This window comes from Convolutriloba macropyga, chromosome 2 (assembly GCF_964194025.1).
Source record: "Convolutriloba macropyga chromosome 2, txConMacr16.3, whole genome shotgun sequence".
NCBI lineage: Eukaryota > Metazoa > Xenacoelomorpha > Acoela > Convolutidae > Convolutriloba > Convolutriloba macropyga.
In genome coordinates, this window is record NC_134469.1 from 81,626,077 (window position 1) to 81,651,276 (window position 25,200).

General features: G+C 35.8%; 1 protein-coding gene across 2 annotated transcripts in view; it reads left to right on the forward strand.

Moving 5' to 3' along the window:
* The window catches only part of LOC142334780 (dynein axonemal heavy chain 7-like), a 148,426-nt gene that overhangs the window by 35,722 nt on the left and 87,504 nt on the right, over positions 1-25,200 (forward strand). For both annotated transcript variants that reach the window (XM_075383073.1, XM_075383074.1), the window contains exons 18-23: positions 9,052-9,360; positions 13,389-13,546; positions 13,855-13,993; positions 16,841-17,007; positions 22,710-22,902; positions 24,568-24,710. In XM_075383073.1, coding sequence (XP_075239188.1) covers positions 9,052-9,360; positions 13,389-13,546; positions 13,855-13,993; positions 16,841-17,007; positions 22,710-22,902; positions 24,568-24,710 — 1,109 coding nt within the window. The remainder of the gene's footprint in view (positions 1-9,051; positions 9,361-13,388; positions 13,547-13,854; positions 13,994-16,840; positions 17,008-22,709; positions 22,903-24,567; positions 24,711-25,200) is intronic.

Consider the following 25,200-nt stretch of genomic DNA (forward strand, 5'->3'; position numbering starts at 1 on the left):
AGACAGTCTAACAGTGTCCTCTCTGGTGCTACATTTTTCTTTAAGAAAACTGTATATAATCCATGATGTTTGTATTTGTAACACCAGGAAACAATTTATTATTATTATTGCAAATTATCGTTTATTCGAACCTTTAAATGAGTCGTCTGAGTCGACAGCTGAGGGCGCAATTTAATCAAGTGTAAAGTGGATACACAAGAATAAGACCATGATTGAAGGTTTGTTTTTGTTCTTTATGATGTTGTTGCTGCTGCTCTCGTTTTTCTCTTAAGGGCTGCTCCCCGCTGTGTTTTTTAAAACTTTTTATTCGGCGACGGCCGTATTGGTCGTCAGAGGATTTAGCCAACAAACAAAGAATGAGAAATTAAGCTGACTACCCGTCCCCACACCAGTTTTAACAATTAGATGAACTAATGATATTTTGACATATTATCTTTGTTGATAAATCATAATTAAGCTGTTGGCTATATCTTTTAAACTTCCATTGCGGGTCAAGCTACCCGACGCCCAATATTCCTGGCACGCTTTTATTCAGACTCAAGCCATAACAGTTTGGGCAATCAGCGTTTTAGGATAGCACAATTTTTCCCTCTATAATCTTTCCCTCTATAATCTCTAATAACAAGTTAAATATATATTTTTTACTCAACTTGCACATGTGTTAATAAGTGAGGCGTAGTTAGTCCATAATCTGTTCACCTGGTCAATTGATTAAAACAGACATTAGTAATCATGTTTTGACACAATAGGCGAAATTGAAAAGTTTTTTTGGTGAAGCAGAGTATAGTTCGACCAGGTGTTAAAAGCAGAAGGCAACTGCTGCTGATGTTTTAACGTACAGTTATGCCGACATATAAATGTGCTGAAACTGAAATTATTTTTAGTAGAGCCGAAATCGTGACGAGAATTTGGAAACTAATTAAATGCAAGTAAAATTTTTTTTCAAAGGTAAGATCAGTTATGATACATAAATATCAAGTCTCACGGGCAGCTGAGGTATGGCCACGGCTTGCGATTATATGTTTTTGTATAAAAAGTATCTCTAATAGTTTTTTGCTCTGGTAAAGTTTTGAAGGTAATTGGTTTTAGTTATCAAGTTTTTGCTCTCGTTTCTCTGAAAGTTATCCGCTCTTTTGTCCAAATTTGTTTACCTTCCTCAATCGCCCGAACTTAGTCTATTTCTCGCTCTACCAAGATTTTCTTTTGACATTAACTCAACTATCAACAAAATATAACTTATAACTTTTTAATATAAAGTATCAAAATGTTCCATTTTGTTGTACAAAAAGATTTTATTTAATTAGAATTGAATAAAAACATCGCAAAAGGTGACTTTTCAGATGACGTCAGAATGAGTCAAAATTAAAGAGACCAAAAGTTAAAAAGAGGTAAAAATTTTACAGTAATAATAATTGCTTAATAATAATTATATTGATTTAGTAAAGCTATTCATTTTATTCATAAAATGAGACCATCACTTTTTCAGCGAATTAAAACCGATTAATTGGAAACATATTTTCTCCTAGCAGAAGATATCGAAAGCGATTTAATAATTAATTTGGTGTAATTATTGCGGGCTATGATGTCTCATTGGCTCTTGGGAAATCATTTGAATTTATTGCAACCGAAGATTGATTTACGTTATTAATCTTACAATTGAGGAGAATCATAGGTTATTTTCTGTTTTCGGCTCTATTTCATCAGTTCAAATTTCGACCCTTTTTCATTTCGGCTCCTTAACGTCGGCCTTTTGTGATTGATAGGAGTTCAAATCATAGGAGTTCAAATCATTTTCAATTGAGATATTAAGTTTTGATTACTCTTTAATGTTCTTTCTCGAAAGAAATGTTGGAACATAATTCTGAGAGAATCAACGCTACAAAAATAAAACGTCGAGGCAGCTCAGCTTATGCAATTGGTTCGTAATTATTTTTCAGAAATGCACATGGAAGGCGTGTACTCAGTAGAAGCCTGTTCTTAACGATCATTTATCTAAGTCCCTTGTCCTACATAGTTGTGCTGTGGCTCCCGCAAAAACCTCACTTTTTACTGTTTTCTAAGTAAATGTTGGAACAATATCTTAGTCCCCCGAGAGGGACTTAGTGTCCTGACACGGAGCGTTTGCGCCCGAGTACTGGGCACGAGGCCCATGGGGTACTAAGATTTTGTTCTAACGTATTTAGAGAACCTAAGGGGTACGAGTGTTGACTTTCATTTCAAACTGAAGTTAAGAATACAACTTTGCAGATTAGTGAATGAAAAGTTTCTTCCTAAAAGTATACAGGAGTTGAAATAGACAAAACGTCTCCGATAGCGAAGCAGTCGATTATTTATAGCGGTTTGATTCAAGTGTTAAAAACTAGACTTTCACTTATTTAAGTCTAATTTCAATCTTTTCAACTAAGCTCTCCGCCTCGAAATTTTAGTGACCGATGAAATTGTAGCCTGGGGTCTCTAATTGTTAACAATAGAACGCCTTAAGTTTCACTCCCTGATTCTCTAAATACAATGAAACATAAAACCTAGTCACCCCCTCGGGCGCTATGTATATGTTAGCACATGAATCTTAGCAGCCTGAGGGACTTATTGCCCTGACACGAGGACTCTTGCGCTCGAGTGCTGGGCACAAGGCACGAGGGCGGCTAAGATTCATGTGCTAACTTATTTAGAGAACCAAAGGGTACGAATGGGGTTAAACTTTAATTAAAATTGAAATTAGGAGTCCAGAGATATAGAACTTTTTATAACCAGAAAGCTGAGTAAAAGAGGGGTGGGGGGTTGGAGTATTTGGTGAAGCCTTTTAAATGTTGCGAATAAGCCAAATGGGATCTTTTCTGTTTGTGCCCCCCCCCCCCCCCCCAGCTTAGTGGGTGCATATTATTTGCACCCCCCAAACGCACGTGCCATATTTTTACATAATGATTTACTGTGTAATGACACGTGCTCTGTAACTGGGGGGCGCATAACGTACTGGGGGCACAAATGGAACAGATCCGCCAAATGTTTCCGTTTCCAATGCGAGGCAAGTGCTTTTGCACCAAGTTTCTCTTTTCCAAGTTTTAGCGACCAAATAATTCGTACCTGGGTCTCTAAGCCCAGCACTCGGTCGCAATTGTCCTCATGTTGGGCACTAAGGCCTTCAAATGACTGATTTATGGGGTCTTTCCATTTATAGTCCCTTCCCCAGCTTAATGGTCATATAACGTATACCCCCCCATCAGGGTAATTATACCATAGTTAGATGCTATAATTTGGTTGGGGGAGGGGGTTATATACTGGGAAAGACCCGATTTATATTCTAGCGTATACAAAGCTTTTTGATCGCCAGAGTCAGAAATTACTGATCCTCTTTCTTCTCTTTTTAACGGCGGGAAACAGTATTGTCTGATTCGTCCAAAGTCACTTAGCGCCAGTGTCAGGAAAGTCACAATTTAACATCTCTACGTGAAAACTTAGTCGTTTGTTCATCACTTTCATATCGACTAACTTCTCAAAATGATTGCTTCATTGTTAGTTGTATGTTTGACTGTTTTGACAATGTCCGTATTTGCGCAAACTCTGCCTATCGGTAACAATTCAAATGCGGCGACTACCTCAGCAACAACATCGTCAACAACGTCGTCAACAACATCTGCTGGAGGTTCCGGTGGCGCTAATTCGACTGGGGGAGGAGGGGGAGTGGCAGCACACAATGCAACCGGAGGGGGAGGGGCCGCAAACAATGCAACCGGAGGGGGAGGGGCCGCAAACAATGCAACCGGAGGGGGAGGGGCCGCAAACAATGCAACCGGAGGGGGCGGGGCCGCAAACAATGCAAGTGGAAGTGGAAATGGGACCGCAATCCAGCCTCTTTTTGACCCGGAACAATGCAAAGAAGACATCTACTACAATTTGCATGCATTCATGAAATGTCTGGACAAGGCACTCTGGGATGTCGTGTCGAAGGATAAAAATAACCAAACTCTGGTTACTGAGTTTGAGGAAATGCATAAATGTTTTAACAAAGTTAGCGTGGATGCCTCTACTAAATTGCAGGGGGCGGATGATAAGGAGTTTAAAGAGGAGATTAACGAGTGTATGAGTCTGAACGGGCATGGTGGTGGAATCGGTGACATACCAGACTCCCCCCATCCCGTTAATGGTGTCGATGGATCTACTAGTGAGAGTGGATCCGAGGTGCTGACAACCACAAAGATTCCAGCAATTCTGTTCTCAACATGGTGCCTCTTCGTCAATAAAAATTAAACAAAATTGAGGGGCTCAATTTGGCTCATTACAAGCCCGCAAACAAAATGGATTGTTTATCAGAACTCACTTCGTACTAGCTTTAATTTCTGCAGTGATAGAGGAATAGGGATCTTTTCAGTTTCCGCATCCCCGCCTTCACCCTCTCTCAGCATAGGGGGTGCAACCACCATCCATGCGTCCTTAATTATCCCATCATGATTTATTAAGTAATTATATCGGGGGGGGGGGGGACAACAAAGGAAAACAGTCCCCTACTTTTAATTAATATTGAGCTAATTTGTGGAATTTGGCGACGAAGACCAAAGACATTCTATGATTAGCTATTAGTATAATCGTTCCTTCGTCAGCATATCCCTCACTGTAAGACACTCTTTACATGTATTAAGGTACGTTTTGTGGAATTAAAAGAGATTTTAAGATACGTTTTGTGGACCAAATGGTCAGCTGGCTCGTAATGAAAAACCTGGAACAGATCTCTATTGCAGTTTTTTTGATGATGATGATGATGATGATGATGATGATGATGATGATGATGATGATGATGATGATGATGATGATGATGATGATGATGATGATGATGATGATGATGATGATGATGATGATGATGATGATGATGATGATGATGATGATGATGATGATGATGATGATGATGATGATGATGATGATGATGATGATGATGATGATGATGATGATGATGATGATGATGATGATGATGATGATGATGATGATGATGATGATGATGATGATGATGATGATGATGATGATGATGATGATGATGATGATGATGATGATGATGATGATGATGATGATGATGATGATGATGATGATGATGATGATGATGATGATGATGATGATGATGATGATGATGATGATGATGATGATGATGATGATGATGATGATGATGATGATGATGATGATGATGATGATGATGATGATGATGATGATGATGATGATGATGATGATGATGATGATGATGATGATGATGATGATGATGATGATGATGATGATGATGATGATGATGATGATGATGATGATGATGATGATGATGATGATGATGATGATGATGATGATGATGATGATGATATCGATAAACCTCTTCTTTCTTTGAATCAAATATTGTCATGGTGTTTATGGAATTGATTTGTCGGTTCTACTTCTTTTCACCCCGATTCATTTCACCCCTCTATCAATTTACCCCGCAATTTAGCAATCGTAAAATCCAATAATTAAGCGGATAAATTAATTTCAAGCTCGGTTGTGAGTGTTTCACTTCAAGTCCCAAGGACGGGCTGCTAAGGCTTTGTCAAATGATTAGGGGAATCTTTTCCGTTTGTGCCCCCCCCCCCAGCTTAGTGGGTGCATATTATTTGCAACCCCCAGACGCACGTGCAAAAATTTTACATAATGATTTACTATATGATGACACGTGCTCTGTAATTGTGGGGACAAAACGTACTGGGGGGGGGGGACTTGGAGGGGGGCTCAAACGGAAAAGATTTGATTATATGGTGCCAATGTTACTAATACCAATTATATAAAGGATTCAAATCGGGGTGAAAGATTGGGACACAATGATCGGTGTTTGTCATGACATTGTCAGATTACGATGGCTCTTTCCTAAAATTTGATTTAATACCACGTTGTTTGTCACACAAAGATAAAAGTGTTTATCTGATGATTTTACAAAGTTACGATTTAACAAATAGCTGCCAGAGCAATTTCTCACCAATATTGATTGCGTTTATGAATTAATGTGAAATTAACTGAGCTAAATTAGCTAAATTTTTTAAACATAATAACTGTCAATGCCAATTTATTCGTTGATTGAAACCATATTGAGATGATGGAGGAATTCATTGTTCTTTATAATTTTTGTGAAACGAAACGAGTTAAAAGATATGAGGCTTGCAATAATATTGCAAAATTTTTGCGCCTAAGAATCATACAATAGTTGAAGTTGTCGAATATTTGATAACTGTATCAAGTAATTTTAGAACCTTTATATATATAATGTTCTTGTGAAACCTGGATTTTACTTTGTGGTAACTGCTGAAATTTGATCAGTTTTGGGGTATTTTTGCCGAAGTTTTTGGAAAAATTTGAATTTTCACTTCTTTTATTCCGTGATACTTGTGTTACCATTGGACGCCGACGAGTCTAGCGCGCTTGACAATATTAGTTTCTTGAAACTATATTTAAGATAAAGGTCATCTTCCACTCCAAATTGCGTTTTTGGGTTTTAGTGGAAATATACATTTTTTACATTTGGCACAGAGGTTAGCACAATTTTCTAAATTTAACAAATAGCTGCCAGAGCTATTTTTCACCAATATTGATTCCGTTTATGAATTAATGTGAAATTAACTGAGCTAAGTTAGCTAAATTTTTTAAACATAATAACTGTCAATGCCAATTTATTCGTTGATTGAAACCATATTGAGATGATTTTTCAGTTCCATTTTTCCGTATAATTTTTGTGAACTGAAATGAAAGGTATGAAGCTTGAACTAATATTGCAGAATTTTTGCGCCAAAAAATCAATTAATAGGTGAAGTTGTTGAATATTTGATAACCGTATCAATTAATTCTAGAACCTACACACACATACGCACATATATATAATATATATATATATATATATATATATATATATATATATATATAATATAAACAGATATATATATATATATATATATATATATATATATATATATACATACATATATTTATATATATACACATATATATATATATATATATATATAATGTTCTTGTGAAACCCGGATTTTACTTTGTGGTAACTGCTGAAATTTGATCAGAATTGGGGTGTTTTTGCCCTAAAATTTGAATTTTCACTTCTTTTGTTCCGTGATGCGTGTGTTACCATCGGACGTTAAAGAGTGTAGCGGGCTTGACAATACTAGTTTCTTGAAATTATATTTAAGATAAAAGTCATCTTCCACTCGAAATTGCACTTTTGGGTTTTAGAAGTACTATACATTTTTTACATATGGCACTGAGGTTAGCACAGTAATCTTTATATTGTTGATTGGGATACTTGCTTAGAATTAGTTTAATGGTTTTTGCCTATTATAAGGGAAGGAACTCTGTCCAGTTTTTTTTCAATTTTTATTGTTCTTTTTGTTTGTTGATGAAACGCTCGAGTGATATCATTTAGATATTGCCTTCACCGCGCTGTTGCCCCCTAGCCCACTATTGCCCACCCCTCACTCCCCATTAGCCTCCAGGTGCGCTCACTCTCCCCCTTTGCTACTGGCGAACAACCGATCGCTAAAAACACGCACTTTTATACAAATTTTCACAATTTTTTTCAAGCTTTGTGAAACTTTTTGTAATTTTTTGAGTTTTTTCATCCCTAGTTGTCAGGGAACCTCCTCCAGAGTTTTATGATAGCCTACGGCATAGTTTTTAGTGGCAATGGAATAGTTTCAACATCTTAGCATTACGAATTTTTGAATTTTTATAAACAAAATGCGCAATTTTTTTCATTGTTTTCAAACAGTTATTTTTCGTTATTCACCTCTTTCCAGACGCAGGGGCCAGAAATTATCCTAATGGGTTTGGTAATAGTATACTGAAATTTTTATTGCTATTGAATAGCTTTCAGTTTTTTACAATGACAAAATTTAGCAATTTTTTAATAGCATGCATTTTTTTTCATGTCGTTTAAAAAATTTTGTCGGTTTTTAGGTTTCTCTAGCCTCAAGGGCCACATTCCTCTAGCGTTTGATTATAGAATACTGCATAGCTTTTAGATGTGATGGAATGTTTTTCAAGATTTAATTATTTGCAGTTTTTTCAAGTTTTTTTTAATCTTTTTGAATTTTTTTAAATCATTTTTATCGTTATCCCGCACCAGGGTCCTAGGGACCTCCTCCATGATTTGATAATACACTGTTGCATAGTTTTTAGAGATAAGAGCGAAGTTTATGGATCCTTACGAGTCAGTGAAACTATTTAAAGCTGGAAATATGGATGCTGGATAGTCTCTTGAGACAGTGAATTGGTTTTGAAGTTTTTAGTACCTTGAACTTTAGCAAGATTCTGTTAAAATTTGCGGTTCTTAAAATTTTTGAATATTTTTGTCCTTTTCTGAGTTCAACGATCATTGCTGGGCAACGGTGCTTGTCAAGTCTTGCAGATGGGGTACTTGACATGACTCCAATGACAAAAATAGTTTTTAACTTTTTCACTGCGAAATCGGGAAGCTTTTTTTAAAATTTTGAAATATTTTGGTAATTTTTAAATTATCAGATTTTTATTTCATTTATTTATTAACAAGGCTAGAAAACTAAAAGACGCAGAGTCGAATCAAGCTGAAGCTAGCCTCACTAAACCGTGTCTAGCTACTGACGAAGCCAACCGCTCGCCGGTTGTTTGAGAGCAATTCGCCCGACGTTAGTCGGTTATGTTTATAGTATTGATTGTTTAAAGAAATTTATGTTGCAATTGGGAAACAATCTGATTCGAACTGGCGTACGTTCTTCGATAGGATTTTTCGAGATTTTTTTTTGCATTGGAAAGGAATACGTTGGCTGTGGAGGGAATTTTATTGTGCAATTCTTATTTTGCGACTAAATAAATAAATTTCTTTCTCTGTTTGATTTCTTCATTTCTTGGATATTTTTTTGATTTCTTCTATTTAATTAGTTGGTTAATGACTTTAATGATTCTGGTTCAACTTCATAATCAATCAACTATGTTGTGAAAGTACCCTTTCACTCAAATTATTCAGAACTTTACAAATTATTCTCGAACGTTCTGAATTTTTGTCTGTTCTAGTCGTGGGTGCCAATCAGTAAAATCAACCTCGTCAAGTCGCTCATGAATTTGGTTGAGATCCTCATGAGACCTCACTTGGAAGAGGAGAACAAAAAGAGTGTCCGGCAGTGGCTCATCAGCAACTTCCTCTTCGCTCTTACCTGGTCAGTTGCCGGGTGTCTGGATCAAGCCAGTCGGGACAAGTTTGACGAGAGGTTTAAGGAGTTGATGAGTGGGAAGGGCGAGGATGTTCCCCCGATTCCCGCCTGCATTGGAAAAATCGACATTCCTTTCCCTGAACAGGGAACCGTGTTTGACTACGTTTACGAGGTTCCTTTTTCATTGCTTTCCTACTGGAATCATTATTTCAGAAATAAACTCATAGCGTCATAATGAGCGACTCGGAACTTTTCCGTTTGTGAATTTTAACCCGCCACTAGCTTCGTGAGTGCGTATTGTTTTTCTATAATTTATGCCAGATTTCAAAACTTGCAAAGTTAATGGTTCAAGTATAGGTTAAAACATTCACGTGCACATTTTAAAATGCCGAAAGTCTGCAGTGCCAGAAATTGCTACTTAGCCAGAAGTTGATTTCCGTTGAATTTCGTCATTTTAAAACGTGCGCATTTCGTGTTTTAAGCATGGTTAAGTGACTCTGCAGAAGTCACTTCGAAATTCTGACTTAATATCTCGAACCCCTTGCGGTTCTCGATAAACGCCAGAAGTTCTCAGTGACTTCAAGCAGAGTCAAATAACCATTACTTGCGCGACTCTGATGAAGTTACTGAGAAAACATGGCACCAATCGAGAACTGCCTAGCTCAATTTTGGATCGATTTAGCAGAATCGCGTAACCTTGCTCGAAATACGCATTCAATTTCCAAGTGCCGCCAGTTTTGAAATCTGTCACTTTACTTTGGGATTCGAGAACCTGGCACTGTAGAGATCTGGAATTTTAAAGTACACGAACGTAACACATTGATTTGCTGTAAGAAGACAGGCATTTTGTAACTGGGGGGGGGGCTGAGGGTGCAAAACTTTTAAATCCGGGAGGGTGGGGACGGGGAGCGGGAAGAATAACGAAAAAGATACGAGGTTTCAATATCTTTTTCTGCCCCCCCCCCCCCCCAGTTACAGATCACATGCCATTATATAGGAAATCATTGTAAAAATATTGCACGTGCGTCTGGGGATGCAATTAATATGAGCCCACTAAGCTGGAGTGGGGCACAAACGGAAAAGATCCCTTTTTCTGCTGGATTCGAAATATTGGTTATTCAGAACATAAATGGATGGAGCAGATTGCTTTCTAGCTAAGAATTGCTTTTTAGCAATTTTCTTCTGAATTGTGATGTGAGCTACAATGAACAAGAGATATATATCACATGAATGACATTTGAACAAATTAGAAAAATTTTACGAAACATTCAAGTCACAACAACTTCAAAATGTCTTTTAATCCATTTATTAATGGCAAAACACTAGATGCTTTTTCCCTCTTTCCTATTTTTGCAAAAAGATTTCTGCTCCCCGCTCCAGCTTAGTGGGCGCTTATTATTTGCACCCCCAGCCGAACGTGCCATAATTTTACATAATGATTTCCTATGTAACGACACGTGCTCTGTAACTGGGGGCGCATAATGTACTGGCGGTCACAAACGGAAAAAATCCTATTTTGAATAATCTCTTTACGTTTTGTCAAACTGAATTGTTAAACTATAGGTCTATGCTGAGGAAGACCCCTCAGTAGAAGTTAAAACTCCTCGAACGACGAAACAGGTGTTGACTCATTCCTTCATTTTTAGCTGCGGAATTAGCAATCATATCCGTTCATAAAATTGCGCTTCACTACTTTTTCCCCATATTTGCTTATGCTGACCTGACATTTGAGAAACCAATTTAAAGAAATAGACCTAAACAGCTAATTTAGAAATCAGTTTCTAAATTAATTTAAATCATTGGTATAATGGGATGCAACGCGTTGACACGAGACTCGAAAATTTCAATAGCTTGAGAATTCGGAAACTGCAGAAATTTCACCAAGTTACACCAGAATTGGGAAACTATAAAAATTTCACCAATTTTCACCAAATTACACCAGTCCACCAGAATTCGATCCTGGTTAAAGATTTTATCATATACAGAAATGTCACTCAACGGAACTTCATCTCCAAAAGTTGTTAAGAAATGGAAATGCTTCACTTTATTTCTGAAAAAAGAGGAACTGAAGAGATCTTGACATGCAAGTAAATGTGATCAGCCATCATGTCTCCTTAAGTAGGCTATTTTTTGAAACTGCGGTGAACAATCGAAGGTGCAAAAATTCAGAAGTAAGTTTGCTCTATCATGAGACAGGCGATAATTTAACTTGGAAAAGTTTTACACGTTTTGTCCCCGTATGCCTTTTTAAGTTTATGACATCAATATTGTAAAAGAAATCAGCGATTCAAAAAAAACCGAGAAACAAAATGTTAGCAGCTATAATTATTTTACTGTTATTCATTCTGTCAGATAGTGTAGATATACATATTACTCAAAGTCGTGCCAGTCTGGAGAAAATAAATGATCTGAAGAGAAAAAAGTCTACAAGGTTTAAAATAAATAGCTTTCGTTTCAGTTTCGTGGAATAACAAAACTGCAAGAAAATGCACATCCAATCTTTATAAAAGAAAATAAATTTTCGAATCGAAATAATTGTGCGGCAATATTTACGAATAGTTGTTGGAAAATGACACATTGTTTTGACAATGTTTCTGATTTAAAAAATTGACTGAGAACAAAACAAAAAAAACCAAAACATCGATCAATGTTAAATGGTGATGTTTTATTTGCTTATTTTTAACTGGAAAAATAAAAATTGTCCAAAAGTGAAAATAAGATTTCATGTCAAAATGTAGCGTGGTTTTGATCACGAGTTGTTCGGGCAGTGCTGTTGACAAATATGGACAAAAAGGGCTAAATTATTTCCAAAAGAGTGAGTGAGTTGTGGCAACAACTGGGAAAAAGGCCCAGCATTTGACTGGAGACAGCATCGCTTACTACTTAGCATAGTGTGCTAACCATTACACCAACTTCTATGGTGCTCTCAAACTTAGACATCTCTTAGAACTCAGTCTCTTGTTTTTTTTTGTTCCTCGAGGCTTCTTTTCTCTAGCCAAGTATACGTTGAACACGTAGAGCTTCTTTGTGAGCTCTCACATGCAATTTTTACTTCAATGCCGTATCTTTTTTGTCTCTACCCCCAGCTTGATGGTGGCGTAATATTGCACCCCGAACGCGAGACGCACGTGCCTTGTTTTTACGTAGTGATTAACTATGTAATGTTATCTGCTCTGTAACGCACTGGGGGGGGGGGGAGCACAAACGGAAACGATCGAAAAAAAAAATTTGGAAAAGGGTAAGAAAATTTAGCAGAAAAAAAAGGGTTCAACCGATTTAGCAACCTTTTTGATTTTAAAAATAAAAGTAACAAGGTTTTTTTAAAATTTTATCAATGATTTATTTCATCTAAATACAACAAAATTTTAATGGAGAGTGCTTAAAATGTAAATTTTGCAAACGTGCTGAATGTTAACAAAATTTTCAACCTGGGTTCCTCCTCAACGAATATGACATTTAAAAAACCTGCAATTAATCTGTTCTACATTTTATCGGCTTCAAGATCATGCCACTCACATATATCTGCCTCGAATGTATTGATCGGCGAAATTTAACTGATCAAAAAGAAACCTAGTGGAGCATATAGTTCGCTCACCCACTAATGGTTGCAGGAACAACTGCGCTCAAAGGTTTCTGGGGGTCTTTTGGATATACAATAGACATTTTAACTGCTCTCAAACGATAGTTGTACCAATTGTTTTAGTCCTACCGTTGTTTATACGATTTTTCCTTTTGATCGATTTTCGTCTTACGCTTTTCAATTTTTTTCAAACACGGGATAAACAGCCAAAGCCTGGATGGCCTTAAGTCACTGAGCAGCTATTTCAGAGTTATACTAGTCTAAAAGTGTTCAATTCACCAAAACTGCTGAGAAAAACTGGCAATTTTTCGGCACTTTTCCTCCCCTGCACCATCCAAACCCAACCCAATTCACCCCCGCTCCAAACTCCTCCTAATGCTCCGCATACTGCTACCCTCCTTAGTCCCAATGTAGTTATTACCGAAGCCAACCGCTCGCCGATCGTTTGAGAGCAATTCGCCCAACGTTAGTAGATTGTTTTTTGAGTCTGTAAAGGTGTTATAGTATAGGTCGAAAAGGTGAAAAGATAATGTCCAGCTGAAGGGCTTCTTACGGAATTTATATAGTTTCAACAAAGTTTCAATTTTGAGCTAATTTAGCAATATATACGTTTATTTTAGTGTAAAAACAAGGGTCGATGGATGCATTGGAATGAAACTATCAGAGGCATTGAGGTCGGAGGCCCGGACTCGAACACACCTCTGCACGAGATACTAGTGCCTACTGTAGACACTGCACGTGCCACATTCTTAGCTGACATATGCATCAAAAACAACAAGCAAGTCATCGTTTGCGATTATTAAATTAGATTGATTCTGCCCCCCCCCTCTGCACCTTCCTCCGCCACCTTACTGGGCTCTATCATTCAATTTTATCTAGTAATCTTACGTACGATATTGAAAATTCGCAAACTTTAACTTTCGCATTTTAGATTTGAAAATGTATTTATTAACTTCATAAAAGTTTGTTAAAAAATAAGCTCATAAAATTATTCATTGTCATTTTAAAAAAATGTTCATATAAGTATCCCTCATTTGTTTTTTTCTCATATTTAGCGCTTTTTGTTAAAATATGTCTGTTTTTCAGGTCTCTGTTGTTCGTGGGTCCTACGGGAACAGGTAAGTCAGTGTACGTGAAGGACAAAATGCTCAACGGGTTGGACAAAGAGGTCTACCTTCCCCTTTTCATCAACTTCTCTGCTCAGACAAGCGCCAATCAGACACAGGTAATCAATTTTCCGAAGGTTTACTCCCCCTCCCACACACACACAACAGTTCGGGAAGGAATTATGAATGATTCGCTTCGAACACGTTGATTTGTTTTCTTAAATATACCAGCTCAAATGACGTCCTTATTTCAAAATTAAGAAAATACTTTGAGATACTAAACAAATTTGTGATTACTGTGATTCTATCTGTATTTTGAAGTTTGATAATTGTTTTCCATTTTGCTTTTTTTATTGCGAAAGTTTTTTTCGTGCCTATTTTTGCTTTTTAGATGAAATGAAACTATTTTTGAATCGTTAGGTTACTATTTGTTCAGAAGGGCCAGCCTAGAAGGGAAAATTTCTGTTACTGATCCTTAGTTGACATATTTTGCCTATGTCATTGATATCTTGTTCTTGAAATTGATGACAAATAGAATTCTTAATTGTTCCGACCCCATCATATGGGGGGGAGGAACTATATACTCAAATGGGTTTTTTTTGTTCAGTGAATTTTCGCCGATCGATATATTCATCGTAGAAACTTATGAGTGGTATCATTAAAAAGCCCGTCCAGCGTAGATTATAGAATTAAAAAGATTTTTTCGAAATTCATTTTTTACAGGAAGTTATCGAGCTCCAAAATTTTGTGATCATTCTGGCGTTTTTGTTCACTTTTACAGTTTTTTTTTCACTTTTCCGATAAAAGCATGTGTCATATCATTGAAAAGCCCTTTGAAATAGATTATATAAGTTTTTTTTGAAAAATCCCTGATCAGGTAATATATTTTTTTAGTTATCATATTGACATTTTCGTGGTGTCAAAGTGACCACTTAAGAAAGAATTTTTTTAATTTGTCTGAAAGCTTTTATTGTTAATATTCCAATTGGGAAGGACTTTTGAGTCGAGCGTTTTGAGTCTAGCCTACTTCAGTCGAGTGTTTCTGAGTCGAGCATTTGTGTGTTTCTACCGTTTTTAATTCAAGCATTTTTGAGTCGAGCTTTTTTGAGTCCAACCTTTTTTCTTTGAGTGTTTTTGAGTCGAGAAGTTGCAAGTCGAGCGCTTTTGAGTTTAGCATTTTTGAGGCAATCATTTGCGAGTCGAGCCGTTTGGAATCCAGCGTCTTTCAGCTAAATTTGTCCAATTTTGGAGAACAGTTTTAAAGGAAACTTTTTGAATCTATTCTGTTTGGCATTCGCACAACTCAACGCTTATATGCCTTGCCGTTTTAGATTTTCGGTTTTTGGATAGCAAATTACCGTGTAAAAATATTCACTGCGCCTAGGGTAGAATGATACCAATTTCGTAAAACCTTCGAAACAGAATAGATTCAAAAATTTCTAATTTCTGTCTGGAAAAGGCAAAAACAAAATTTTTGGTTTTTGCCAGTTAAGGTTATTAAAAAATTATTAAAAGGCTTTAGAAAGTTAAATTTAAAAAAGTTATGTCACCCTGATTTGGGGTTTTTGAACAATAAAGTTCGAAAACACCAAATCAGTTTGACAAAACCTTTCTAAATTTAAATTTCAAGAACTAGCAGATTTGGATCTAGTCTATCCCCCACCAAAGTGGGTATCTATTTTTACGCCGCCCCACGCCTACGTGCTGTTGTTTTGCACAGTGATACGCTGCATCAGGACTCTTGAATTGTAAATGGTAGTAATGAAAAAAAGATAGGGGGCGGCGGAGCAGAACAGATCCCATAATTTTTTCCCCTTGTCTAAAAAACAGGGGTCTTCCAATTATAGGACCCCCCCCACCTCAACTTAGTGGTCAGATAACCTATAGCCCCCCCCCAGTCATAGTAATTATACAATAATGGGGGCTAAAATTTCATGGGGGATATAATGGGAAAGACCGAAATATAGATCTGCACAACTTTAGTTCATATGTAGTTGAAACCTATTCAATAAATGGTCTTTCACATTATAACCCCCTGCAATTATAGCTCCCCATTATGGTATATTTACCATGACTGGGGGTTATAAGTTATATAACCACTAAACTGGGGGGGGGGTTATAATGGGTAAGACCCCATTATTGAGCCTGTTTCAACTAAAAATTTATAAAAAAATGTGTCGGTCTATCTTTTAGATATGGGGGGAGAATTATGGGATCTATTTCCCCCGCCCTCCGTACCTTGTTTCTTATTACTACGTTTTACAATTCATGTGTTGTGTTGCAGAGTATTACTGTGCAAAACATTAGCATGTAGGCGTGGGGTGGCGTAAAAGTTACGGGTCGTTCCCATTATAGACCCCCCATGAAATATTAGCCCCCATTATGGTATAATTACCATGATGGGGGCTATAGGTTATCTGACAACTAAGCTGGTGGGGGCTATATTGGGAAAGACCCAAAGTTACATACCCACTTTGCTGGGGGGGATAGATTGGTTCCAAAACTGATGGTTGCAATAATAGCTTTGACCTCATTCTGATGGTGATAATTAAAATGGGAGTAAATTGTATTGTGTTTGCAGAAATCAAACGTGCGTTCAAATCATCAAAAAAGTTGTGATTTTTGGCAGAGTTGTTTTGCTGCTGATGATTTCGCGCCAAGTCAAAAATTGCAGCGACAAAGAATTTTTTGCTCATCTCAATCTATAGAAGTCAACAGAAGTTATATTGTTGGGAAAAAAGTCGGTGTTCCCAAAGTACTAAATATCATCCCCCCCCAAAAAAAACATACATACACAAAAACACACACATACCCAAACACACACACACACACACACACACACACACACACACACACAATCATGTATGCGTGGAGGGCGTTCGAAGTGGTTGGGGGGGGGGGGGTCGGAACATAATGTGCTGTGCACATTATCACGATTCGCCTTGTTTTAATTTAAATTGTTGAAGGACTTGATAATGACAAAACTGGACAAGCGTCGCAGAGGTATTTTCGGACCTCCGATTGGGAAGAAGACAGTGATCTTTGTTGATGACCTGAACATGCCTCAGCTTGAGATTTATGGAGCCCAGCCTCCTATTGAACTTCTTCGACAGTACTTCGATCACGGCAACTGGTCAGTGATAACTTTAAGAATGTTTTCATTGGAGCGCTTGAGCAAAATAGATAGTTCAACTTTTCAGATCGTGTTCACGTCAGAATTTGCTTCGATACGGGTCAATTACATTTTTCTCTAATTAGTGTGGGAAGGGAATGAAAACTTGATCCGGGTATAGTCTGTTTCAACCCCCCAGTGTTTTTTATGCCTCCCAGTTACAAAATGTGGCGTTATATAGCACGTTGCTATGTAAATTTGTAGCACGTCCCCCGGTGGAAGGCGTAAAAATTATATGCCACTAGGGGTGGCGGGGGGGGAATTGATCCCTTATCCCTTGTCTCTCGAGTTGCAGCCATTCGATATACTGATAAAATATCAAATTGTATAATTTATCACGACTTTAAAGAGAGGGTCTTCTAATATTTGAACACCTTAAACTAGTCAGTTTTAGTTACAAGAAAAACGAATGAGAAAAGAAAATGTCATTTCAACCATAACCATGTCATTTCAACCATAGATAAATTAATAAATTGTATAGTTTATCACGACTTTAAAGAGAGGGTCTTCTAATATTTGAACACCTTAAACTAGTCAATTTTTTGTTACAAGAAAAACGAATGAGCGAAGAATATGTCATTTCAACCATAACCATGTCATTTCAACCATAGATAAAATAATAAATTGTATAGTTTATCACGACTTTAAAGAGAGGGTCTTCTAATATTTGAACACCTTAAACTAGTCAATTTTTTGTTACAAGAAAAACGAATGAGCGAAGAAAATGTCATTTCAACCATAACCATGTCATTTCAACCATAGATAAAATAATAAATTGTATAGTTTATCACGACTTTAAAGAGAGGGTCTTCTAATATTTGAACACCTTAAACTAGTCATTTTTTGTTACAAGAAAAACGAATTAGCAAAGAAAATGTCATTTCAACCATAACCATGTCATTTCAACCATAGATAAAATAATAAATTGTATAGTTTATCACGACTTTAAAGAGAGGGTCTTCTAATTTTTGAACACCTTAAACTAGTCAATTTTTTGTTACAAGAAAAACGAATGAGCGAAGAAAATGTCATTTGAACCATAACCATGTCATTTCAACCATAGATAAAATAATAAATTGTATAGTTTATCAGGACTTTAAAGAGAGGGTCTTCTAATATTTGAACACCTTAAACTAGTCAATTTTTTGTTACAAGAAAAACGAATGAGCGAAGAAAATGTCATTTCAACCATAACCATGTCATTTCAACCATAGATAAAATAATAAATTGTATAGTTTATCCCGACTTTAAAGAGAGGGTCTTCTAATATTTGAACACCTTAAACTAGTCATTTTTTGTTACAAGAAAAACGAATTAGCAAAGAAAATGTCATTTCAACCATAACCATGTCATTTCAACCATAGATAAAATAATAAATTGTATAGTTTATCACGACTTTAAAGAGAGGGTCTTCTAATATTTGAACACATTAAACTAGTCAATTTTTTGTTACAAGAAAAACGAATGAGCGAAGAAAATGTCATTTGAACCATAACCATGTCATTTCAACCATAGATAAAATAATAAATTGTATAGTTTATCAGGACTTTAAAGAGAGGGTCTTCTAATATTTCAACACCTTAAACTAGTCAATTTTTTGTTACAAGAAAAACGAATGAGCGAAGAAAATGTCATTTCAACCATAACCATGTCATTTCAACCATAGATAAAATAATAAATTGTATAGTTTATCACGACTTTAAAGAGAGGGTGTTCTAATATTTGAACACCTTAAACTAGTTAATTTTTTGTTACAAGGAAAACGAATGAGCGAAGAAAATGTCATTTCAACCATAACCATGTCATTTCAACCATAGATAAAATAATAAATTGTATAGTTTATCACGACTTTAAAGAGAGGGTCTTCTAATATTTGAACACCTTAAACTAGTCAATTTTTTGTTACAAGAAAAACGAATGAGCGAAGAAAATGTCATTTCAACCATAACCATGTCATTTCAACCATAGATAAAATAATAAATTGTATAGTTTATCACGACTTTAAAGAGAGGGTCTTCTAATATTTGAACACCTTAAACTAGTCAATTTTTTGTTACAAGAAAAACGAATGAGCGAAGAAAATGTCATTTTAACCATAACCATGTCATTTCAACCATAGATAAAACAATAAATTGTATAGTTTATCACGACTTTAAAGAGAGGGTCTTCTAATATTTGAACACCTTAAACTAGTCAATTTTTGTTACAAGAAAAACGAATGAGCGAAGAAAATGTCATTTCAACCATAACCATGTCATTTCAACCATAGATAAAATAATAAATTGTATAGTTTATCACGACTTTAAAGAGAGGGTCTTCTAATATTTGAACACCTTAAACTAGTCAATTTTTTGTTACAAGAAAAACGAATGAGCGAAGAAAATGTCATTTGAACCATAACCATGTCATTTCAACCATAGATAAAATAATAAATTGTATAGTTTATCAGGACTTTAAAGAGAGGGTCTTCTAATATTTCAACACCTTAAACTAGTCAATTTTTTGTTACAAGAAAAACGAATGAGCGAAGAAAATGTCATTTCAACCATAACCATGTCATTTCAACCATAGATAAAATAATAAATTGTATAGTTTATCATGACTTTAAAGAGAGGGTCTTCTAATATTTGAACACCTTAAACTAGTTAATTTTTTGTTACAAGAAAAACGAATGAGCGAAGAAAATGTCATTTCAACCATAACCATGTCATTTCAACCATAGATAAAATAATAAATTGTATAGTTTATCACGACTTTAAAGAGAGGGTCTTCTAATATTTGAACACCTTAAACTAGTCAATTTTTTGTCACAAGAAAAACGAATGAGCGAAGAAAATGTCATTTTAACCATAACCATGTCATTTCAACCATAGATAAAACAATAAATTGTATAGTTTATCACGACTTCAAAGAGAGGGTCTTCTAATATTTTGAACACCTTAAACTAGTCATTTTTTTGTTACAAGAAAAACGAATGAGCGAAGAAAATGTCATTTCAACCATAACCATGTCATTTCAACCATAGATAAAATAATAAATTGTATAGTTTATCACGACTTTCAAGTGAGGGTCTTCTAATATTTGAACACCTTAAACTAGTCAATTTTTTGTTACAAGAAAAACGAATGAGCGAAGAAAATGTCATTTCAACCATAAGCATGTCATTTCAACCATAGATAAAATAATAAATTGTATAGTTTATCACGACTTTAAAGAGAGGGTCTTCTAATATTTGAACACCTTAAACTAGTCATTTTTTGTTACAAGAAAAACGAATGAGCAAAGAAAATGTCATTTCAACCATAACCATGTCATTTCAACCATAGATAAAATAATAAATTGTATAGTTTATCACGACTTTAAAGAGAGGGTCTTCTAATATTTGAACACCTTAAACTAGTCAATTTTTTGTTACAAGAAAAACGAATGAGCGAAGAAAATGTCATTTCAACCATAACCATGTCATTTCAACCATAGATAAAATAATAAATTGTATAGTATATCACGACTTTAAAGAGAGGGTCTTCTAATATTTGAACACCTTAAACTAGTCAATTTTTTGTTACAAGAAAAACGAATGAGCGAAGAAAATGTCATTTGAACCATAAGCATGTCATTTCAACCATAGATAAAATAATAAATTGTATAGTTTATCAGGACTTTAAAGAGAGGGTCTTCTAATATTTGAACACCTTAAACTAGTCAATTTTTTGTTACAAGAAAAACGAATGAGCGAAGAAAATGTCATTTCAACCATAACCATGTCATTTCAACCATAGATAAAATAATAAGTTGTATAGTTTATTACGACTTTAAAGAGAGGGTCTTCTAATATTTGAACACCTTAAACTAGTCAATTTTTTGTTACAAGAAAAACGAATGAGCGAAGAAAATGTCATTTCAACCATAACCATGTCATTTCAACCATAGATAAAATAATAAATTGTATAGTTTATCACGACTTTAAAGAGAGGGTCTTCTAATATTTGAACACCTTAAACTAGTCATTTTTTGTTACAAGAAAAACGAATGAGCAAAGAAAATGTCATTTCAACCATAACCATGTCATTTCAACCATAGATAAAATAATAAATTGTATAGTTTATCACGACTTTAAAGAGAGGGTCTTCTAATATTTGAACACCTTAAACTAGTCAATTTTTTGTTACAAGAAAAACGAATGAGCGAAGAAAATGTCATTTGAACCATAACCATGTCATTTCAACCATAGATAAAATAATAAATTGTATAGTTTATCAGGACTTTAAAGAGAGGGTCTTCTAATATTTGAACACCTTAAACTAGTCAATTTTTTGTTACAAGAAAAACGAATGAGCGAAGAAAATGTCATTTCAACCATAACCATGTCATTTCAACCATAGATAAAATAATAAGTTGTATAGTTTATCACGACTTTAAAGAGAGGGTCTTCTAATATTTGAACACCTTAAACTAGTCAATTTTTTGTTACAAGAAAAACGAATGAGCGAAGAAAATGTCATTTCAACCATAACACCAAGGCTAGAATGGTTCGATCAGTTGGCCTTTTCTATGAGAAGAATTGAATCTGTGAAACTCGTTCAGGCAGGCGGGATGAGTTCGTTAAGGACCCGAAAGTTACAGATGTGAATTTTGATCTGAAGTCTTATAAATCTCCTCATGGTTGAATTTTTTGCAACTTCTGTCATAATCTTCATAGCAACTTCTGTCATAATCTTCATAGCAACTTCTGTCATAATCTTCATAGCAACTTCTCTCATAATCTTCATAGCAACTTCTGTCATAATCGAGTGGATAATAATCAAGAAAGAAAATCGGGTTGCGCGCGTAATCAAAATGTTTGAATCGTCACTTGCCATAAAATCCCAATCATTCGGTATTGTTGGTGACGTCAGGGCAATTTACCCAATGCCAGAATGCCCAAAATTTAACCAATGGATTACACTATAGTTAAAATTACCAGAACGATCATTTAGCATAAATATACCTTAGTGGGGTAATTTACAACTTGATTGCCATGATGTGGCTTTAGGGATGTGACATAAAACTACTGCTCTCGACCATGAGATCAAATTGTCAACTAAAATATGATAAAAAAGTTCTCGAAAGCCACCCATAACCAATGTGGCTGTAATCAGATTATTGATTCTGAAAATCACAGGGAAATGTTCGGGTATCATGACATTCGCGCATGGGCTATGCTGGCATTGCATAAAATTTCACGTAACTGTAACAACCCAACTATTATAAAGTGTTGCTTTTTATATTATTATTTTGTTTTGCCTCTAGTATCTTTGGAGTAAAATGCGGGGTCAAAGCCTTGTATTCAACCAACTGTTTTTTTTATTCTTTCCAACTCTTTGAACAAAATTCAATCAGGAGAAATACAACATTGAGGGGGTTCATCCAATAGAATTATAGCATTATTTTTTAGCATTCAAATATTCCTTCCAATCATGGGAGGAATGAAATTCCTCATACCAACTATGGTATTAACTAACTGCATGTACTGAGAAACAATTAGAGCTTAGAGGACTCGAACCTACAATAGCCAGAACCTCGGCCTGCTACCGTTTCACCACAGCTCTGGTAAAGTGCATTTTTTATAGCTTCATAAACTAAACCACAAGCTTGATTATTACATAACCATTTTTGACATGTAGGTATGACAAGAAAGACTGCTCCAAATTGACCCTGGTTGATATTCAATTTGTGTCTGCAATGGGGCCTCCCGGAGGTGGGCGGAACCCAGTCACTGCCAGATTCCTGAGACACTTCAACATTGTGTCCATCAACCCATTCGCAGATGAAGCCATGACCAGAATATTCACCAAGATCACTGAGATATACTTCAAGGTCAGGAGGCTTTATGCTTCGCATATTTTTTTGGATTAATTTGGATTGGTAATGCACTACAAACCCGGATTGTCAAGCAAACTGAACTCGCTACAAACGCCAAAGATATGATCACTTTGTAATTGCTCTCGAACGAAGTTTGAGGCAATTATTGTAAACGTGTGCGTCTTTTTCTTTGTGCAAAATTTTTGCTTGACCGTTTTGCGCTTTTGTTCTAAAACATTCTTTGACCTTCTGGTTGACTTTTTCGATCTTGAATTCTTCATTTTTTATAGCCGCGAAGCGATAGCGGCTATTAATGGAGACATCGTGTTTTTTTAATTCGCCGTCTCCATCGATGATTCTTGCGACCATTGACTTTTTCAGTTTCAGTGACTTCTACTGCTTTGCAGTTAAAGTTTGTGCGCGTAACGTCATTTCTGCTTTTAGGTCAATTGCGTGACTTACCCCTCTCAAAAAATGACTTCCGAATTCACTTATGGAACTTTAAATTTTACGAACAGTTACTAGTTAAAGATCAGTAGTGTGCACCCAAGTAGTGCCAAACTTATATACCCTAATTCTTGAGTATTAGCGTCTTGAGTTTTTTATTTCAAATATTAATTTTGAAAAAGCTCTATTAGGGTTTTCTCCTTAGCGTATGTGTCTCACAAAATTGACACTACGAATTTAACCCAAAAAGTCTGGTGGTCTATTAAAGGACTGGTGGTCGATCTGTATATCTTATTTCTTTAGTTGTTTCAGTTCCATGGAAGGCCACAAGCGTCTATCGCGGCCACAAGCGTCTATACGCGTCTATCGCGGCTATTGCTCTCGTTCTGAAATAAAGTTTTTGGCAGAACCAGTTGTGAGCGAAAGGAAATCAAAGGTATTTGAGCTGGATTGTTTTTTTTTTACAAAAACAAGCAAATTTATTTGATTTTGTGGGAGTTTGTCATGGCCCATGTTTTAAGATTATAGTTTAAGCGAGCGTAGAAAACTGTATCAGTAGGTCGATTTTGGTTGAATTTTGAGAAAGTTTGGAAATATCCGTCGCATTTGACCACGATTTGTGTTCTATCGTTTGACAAAAGCAACTGACAAAACGCCAATTAAGCAGAAATCGAAGACAAGCTAACTGATTTTCAGTTAGTCAAAAAGGCTTCATTTTAAAAGTTCTTCAAGATCTCATAATATAGTAATTAACAAAGTTTAGTTTCTGAACTATTTCTTAGATCATTATAAATAAAATCGGGAACTCTAGCTGTAGACTAATTGAATGCCAAAAAGACCGTGGTAAGTAGTGACATAAATCGTGGACAAATATGATGCAGCTGAAATGCAAGCAAGTATTCTAAAAAACTCGACAAACAATCAATATGCTCATTTGAGATTCCAAAGCTTTTTGCCCAAATCTGTTTGTTTTTTTTTCTGTTAAGGTAAATGGAAATTTTTTAAATCAAAATTTGATAGAAGTTTAATCAGTTGCAATTGGTTGGATAATTTTACACTCACAAATATACATTTCACTGTCCTTATAATCATTATTCAACTAATTTCAACCAAGTTATTCTACCAAGTGATGTTGAGCTTTGACCTTTGGGCGCAAAATGAAAGGTTTGAACCGTTCGTTTGCGTTTCACCCGCATAGCACACTCTACAACTTGAGTGACCGATTTGTTTTAGAGAGAGGACTTTTCACCCGAATGGCTATCGATTGGTGGGAACATAGTGGCAGGTACTATGGAGGTCTACAAGCAGGCCATGGCAAACCTTCTGCCCACTCCCGCAAAGTCCCACTATGTGTTCAACCTCAGGGACTTCTCAAGGCTAGTTCTCTAGGCAATACAACAAATCAATTAAATTTTGTTAATTTGCAGTCTTTTTTGTCATTTTTGAGTCCGATGAAATAGCAATACGATAGGCAAATCTGTTCAATAATACTGTCCAGTAATTCAACTACCGATAATATTTTTAAATAATTGTGTGGAAATTAAATCAGATTCAACAAGAAATTAGACATTTAAAATAAACACATTTCGTTACTAATGTTAAAATACGCACGAGCGAATGCCAGATCCCGGCTCTCCTAGATTTGAGAATGAAAAAATTTAACGATTGCAAAGAGTGTGTTTGGACGACACTGCCGGTTTGGACCAACTGCCGGTGCTTATCGAGAACCGCGAAGTGGTTCCAGATATCAAGACAGAATTTTGAAGTGACTTCTACAGTGCCATATAACTTGGCTTGAAACACACTTCGCAAGTTTTGAAATCTGGCTTTCTAGAATCTGGCGCTATCAGATATCTCGCAATTAAA